The sequence below is a fragment of the Brassica oleracea genome, chromosome C2, assembly GCF_000695525.1.
Source record: "Brassica oleracea var. oleracea cultivar TO1000 chromosome C2, BOL, whole genome shotgun sequence".
In the NCBI taxonomy this organism is placed as follows: domain Eukaryota; kingdom Viridiplantae; phylum Streptophyta; class Magnoliopsida; order Brassicales; family Brassicaceae; genus Brassica; species Brassica oleracea.
The window spans coordinates 34,524,161-34,529,397 of NC_027749.1; the positions used below are offsets into that span (position 1 = coordinate 34,524,161).

General features: G+C 48.5%; 1 protein-coding gene across 1 annotated transcript; it reads right to left on the reverse strand.

Moving 5' to 3' along the window:
* Window positions 1-45: 45 nt before the first annotated feature.
* Window positions 46-1,260, reverse strand: LOC106324078. The gene has a single exon (XM_013762099.1). It carries the CDS (start codon window positions 1,258-1,260, stop codon window positions 46-48), a length of 1,215 nt encoding a protein of 404 aa, XP_013617553.1.
* Window positions 1,261-5,237: the final 3,977 nt, after the last annotated feature.

The window sequence follows — 5,237 nt, forward strand, 5'->3', positions numbered from 1 at the left end:
CGAACGGTTGAGTTGGATTCGCAGGTCGTTGGCCTTTGAATTGAGCTAGTCGCGAAGGTCGTCGTTTTGACCTATACTCCTGGCGCTGGATTTGGAGATGGTCGCGCCGAGATTGGCGCTTCCTACGTGCTCGTTCGTAGCACTCTTTCGCTTCAGTAAGGTGCGCAGGTCTTTGTCTGCTGTCGGGGGAGTGAGAGACTGCTCGACCGTGCTGTTCAGTTTGTCGCGTACATCTGGTTGCATTATCGAGGAGTCGTCGTCAGAGGAGTCGCAAGGGCGAGAGAGTATGACTTCCACTCGCCGACGCGGATGTTCGTCTTCTGCCGAATCGTTGGCGGGGCCAACGTTGTTGACAGGAGTGCGCTCAGGGCTTGCTCTTTCCTCGCTCGGGGCCGTGTTCTGTTGAGACTTCTGTGCCTTCTTCTCCTTGTTCTTACTCCAACTTTTGGTGTTTTTCGGTGTCGTTGGAGAAGTGGGCATTTGAATCGTCCCGTTAGTGATCCCGTCGAAGAATTGCCCGATGAGGACTTTGCATTCTTTTGTATCGTGGGAATCCCTTTTGTGGTAGAGGCACCATTTCCTTGGCTCCTCGGAGTTTGAACTCGTTGGTTCGGTCGACTTTGATTGCTTCGAGGCGGGGTCTCGATCCCAGTGATTCCAGCCTTTCTCTCGCGTGATGGCTGCTGATTTTGGAGACTCCTCATCATCGACCGAACTTACGTAGCCTCGCTTCTGAGTGATATTTCCACCGGAGGAATGCTGGCGAGGCTCGGAGCGGGTATCGTTCGTTCGGGGGGCTCGCTGCCTGGCCGCTGCTTCTTTTGCGAACTTTGCTCTGGTGTCTTCTTCCATGCGGATAAAGTTGTGCGAGCGAGCGATGGCGTCGGAGACAGATTTGGTCGGGTATCGGTAAAGATCCTGGCGGAATGTGGAATCGACGTGCAAGGTGTTCATCAAAGATTCGACGGCGATATGGTCGGGGATATCGATCTTCGAGACAATAGCTTTGAATTTTTCCATGAAGTCGCGGAGACTTTGGTCGCTGGCGTGAGTGAGGTTCCACAAATCTGACACTGTTGCTTCCTGGTTGGTGAACATGATATAGTTCTTAAGGAAGGCCGTTGAGAGGTCGTGGAAACAGTCCACGGAGTTCTCTCTGAGGCCGGTGAACCAAGTAAGGGCCGGGCCTTCTAGGGTTTCGACGAAGAGTTGGCAAAAGCCGGCGTCTTTGTCTTCGTCGGTCAGGTTTGCGCGTCGCATCGCTATGTTGAAAGATGTGACGTGGGGGGAAGGGTCGGAGAGGCCTTTGAAGGTTGGAAGACGGAGTTTGTCCATCTTCTGTAGCCGTACGCCGGTAACTTTTCGCGTGAAGGGTGTACGAAGAGAATCCGCGAGTACATGCTCGATCTGGGGGCGGACGTCGTCACCTGGTGGATCTTAGAATTGATATCGAGGACCGACTGTTTTAACGCGGCTAGTTCGCTTGCGGTGTGCGCACCGGTGTCGTTACCGTGACTTTGGTTATCGTTATCCTGCGTAGGCGCCAAGTCGGTGGTTCGTTCTGTGGCGAACAGGTGTCGACGATACTGCGCTGTTGACGCTTCGGCGTTTGCAGCGAGGGGAGCGAGGATCTTTGCTATCGCCGTGATTTGGTCAACTGCCGCCTTCTGTGCCGCTTCTTGTAGGGCTAGGCGCGCCAGGATAGTTTCCATGGTTGCGGGATGGGGAAGTGGAGTTGCTGGTGTAGGCGTAGGCGTTGCCTCGAGAGCTTCGCGCTCCTCGCCTGAACTATCATTGCTAACGACCATCGTTCTGACGTTAATTTGCTAGAGCCCCACGGTGGGCGCCAACTGTTTGATCGTGAAACGGTAATAAATAAGATGTGGGCTTAAACAAAGACGTCTTATTGATGGTCGGAGAGAAAACGTTCGATCGGTTACAAGGAAATAAGAGGAGAGTGCGACAGAAAGGAAACCGGTGGCTCGACAAGCTACCGGAGAAGTATAATTAACGGCGAGACGAAGTAAAGGTGAAAAACCCTAATCTAGCCGTCAAGTCTTGGTCAGTCCTTTCGGATCCTCTTCTCGTTGCCTCTTCTTTCCCTTATATAGACGTCCCGATGCTTCGCTCTTGACCTAATTTTACGCCATCTTGGTGGGCCTCCTTTGCTGGGCCGAGAGGCCCGTAGGTGTTCGAGCAACCGCTGAGCCGAACGCTCTTCAGTCGACGATGGCCAGCTAGAAGTACTCAAGAGTCAAGCCGAGAGACCTGACTCTCGAGCCGACAGATCGAGCCGTCGCTCTTTCTAACTCGGGCCAGGCCTTCCTATTCCTCGGGCCCTGTGGGATGGTCGAATCCATCCTCTACAAGAAGGAGGAGCCGCCGACCGAGAGACACGAAGTAAACAAGTCAGAGTTAGGAGCCACCGTCGGAGTTGGAACATTCTACAACGACGGGTTAGGGATCCCGAGTTCTACGTTTGAAATCGATGTGTCGCGTGTGAGAGTGAGATTAGGAGAGTGAAACAGAGAGAGATGTCTGTGTTAGAGGAATCGTGTGTGGGAGTGAGGTGAGGAGAGTAAGACAGAGAGAGAGGTGTGTGTGTATGAGAGATTATTAAGAATAGAGATGGAGGAGATGAAATCTGAAAACAGAAAGAAAAAAAGATGATTCGTCGAAGATAAGAGAGAAAAAAAAAGGAATTGGCTAAGTTCTTTGGTGGCAAAGTATATTTTTTAAAGTGTTGGCGCACCAACTAAAATTTGCGCACAAAAGTGTTATCCTAAACAAAATTTGCGTCTTTTGTTTAAAAAAAATAGATCCTAGCACTAATTTAATGCTACGATAGAGTTGGTGTCCAAATTTGCTACTTTAGTAGCAGTTGGTGAATTCGTGCTACCGTGAACTGCTACCAATACTCATATTTCTTGTAGTGTGTGCTTCTCTTGTTCTCCACAGACTCCATAAAACATCTCATTGATCTCGTCCTTGGTCTAGATCTCTGGTACTAGCTTTGTTTGAGTAAATGAGCTAGCATGTTCTGGAAGACATATGTAGTTTGGCTCATCTCTTGAAGCTCCTTCCAGAAGTCTTCTGATATCCTTGCTGTGAACACGAATGACATGTACATCTAGATCTCTGGTGTATCCCTGATCATCTCTGTAGATACCATACTCATTCTTTTCTTCCCAGTCGAATCTCCTAGTACCAAAAAGATCAAAGGCCCTTCTGCCAAATTCTGGACGTCTGTCGACCGATGTTGGGACGTCAGCGTCGACCGATTGTTGAGTTGGATGGCGAGACCTTGGTTTGAAGCTTTTGTCTATGCCACCAGCTGTGTCATAGAACTCCTTTGTAAACTTCTGTTGGTGTTCTGGAATGTTGCGTTGATGCATGAACAGATTGTCTGCTCCATTGGATGTCTGAAGGATGTCTGCGATATCTTCTCGTGCATTGTGCGTCTGTCTATTCCTTTTGCATAGGCATCTGGGTCCCTGGAAATACCAAATTCGTCTGGAGTTAGATACCGGTTATCAAATTTATATTTTTCGCTTACAGTGGTTTTTGGTTTTGGACGGATGTCGATCGATGTGGTATGATCAACGTAGATCGATGTTGAAGGATTGATGTCGATCGATGGATGTGCTCTGCTCGATTTTGATATGTTTCATCTCGTCTTTGCATGTTGAGAAGTTCCTCATATGTGAAACCCTCATGAAGTTCATCAGCTCCTTGATCACGGTATGTTATCTCTACTGCGTAGCTCTCGTGATAGTGATCATCTGCCCAATTTCCAATTGAGTAATCTCCGTCTTGGGTCGCGTCGACGTTAGTGTTGATCGATGGGAAGTAGGCAATGTCGGTCGATGCTCGAAGGTGGTTTAGTTGGTGAGGTTGAGTGTCGATCGATGTTGAACCATATCTGTCGATCGATGGCGACTTCTTTTTCCAAGAGGAATGATGGAGAAGTATATCTTCCTCGTCAAGATTCGCTCTTTGTTCTATGGCTCGTTCTTCCTCATAATCTTCATCATACTCCTCCGTATGCATGTTGTGTGTTGGGATGATGGGATTGTAGTAGTCGTTCTCCCATTCTTCTGGACTACTGTGGATCGATTCTTCCTTTGGTGTGTCGATCGATATCTAATGGGAACTGTCGATCGATGTTGCAGTGTGAGTTTCGATCGACGCCGAGTATTCTGTCTCGTACTCGGCTTCACAGTGGCATGCTGCAATGATTTTAGGATCATTGATTCTTCTGGGGGTCGTCTGTGGCTTCTTGACTGGAATAGGGTTGTAGAGGACATGAGGGTCTATGAGCGTTAGGCACAACTGGTTGGTTTGCAAGTTGCACACTGTTCTCACTGTTGACAAGAAGGCTCTCCCAAGTAGTAGAGAAGAGTTCCAGTTCAGCTTGATGTCCAAGACATGGAAATCAACTAGAACTAGGGCATTACCAATCTGCACCTCTAGGTCTCTCACAATTCCTCCTGAATTCCTCTGGGAACAATCCACAAAAGTTAATAATTCCTTGGAAGGCTCCACCTGCAGACCCAGATGGTCTGTCATAACCCTAGGTAGGATGCTGACTGATGCTCATGTGTTGCACAAGGCATGTGGGAATTCAATACCCTTCACCGTGCAAGGTATTGCAAATTGCCCAGGATCACTCTTCTTCTTCAATGTAACCCTCTTCCTCATCTACTCTCTAGCTTCACAGAACATTCTCCTAATGTCTTCTTCTGTCTCTCTGGTTTCTCTGAAGAATATCCACAATCTGTGGGTATAATAAGCTTCATCAAATGGCTTTTCTAGAGGACTGAAGACTCTTTTTCGGAAACTTTCTTTTTCCTTTTCATTAGCCCCCCCCCCCCTCTTCAGATGTTTCGCCACTTTTTCTTTTATTTTCCTTAGGGTTCTTCCCATAGGAACCTTATCAACCTCTATAGAATTCCATCATCTGAAGGTGTCCTAGCGGCCTCTGGTGGGTTTTCTGAAGGTTTGGGTTTGGGCCTGAGTGCATTAAGACGTGCATCATCTATCTTCGGCATATGCACTCGGTACGTAAGAGGTGCTCGTCGATCGATGGACGCTGGAGGTTGTCGATCGATGACGGTCTCTTGATGTTGATCGTTGGCGGGGTCAGAATCTCGATCGATGTTTATGTAGACAGGTCTGTGCGGATGTGGGTTTTTTGCTGCGAACTCCTCGTGAGTCATGATCCTTACGGCTTTGCA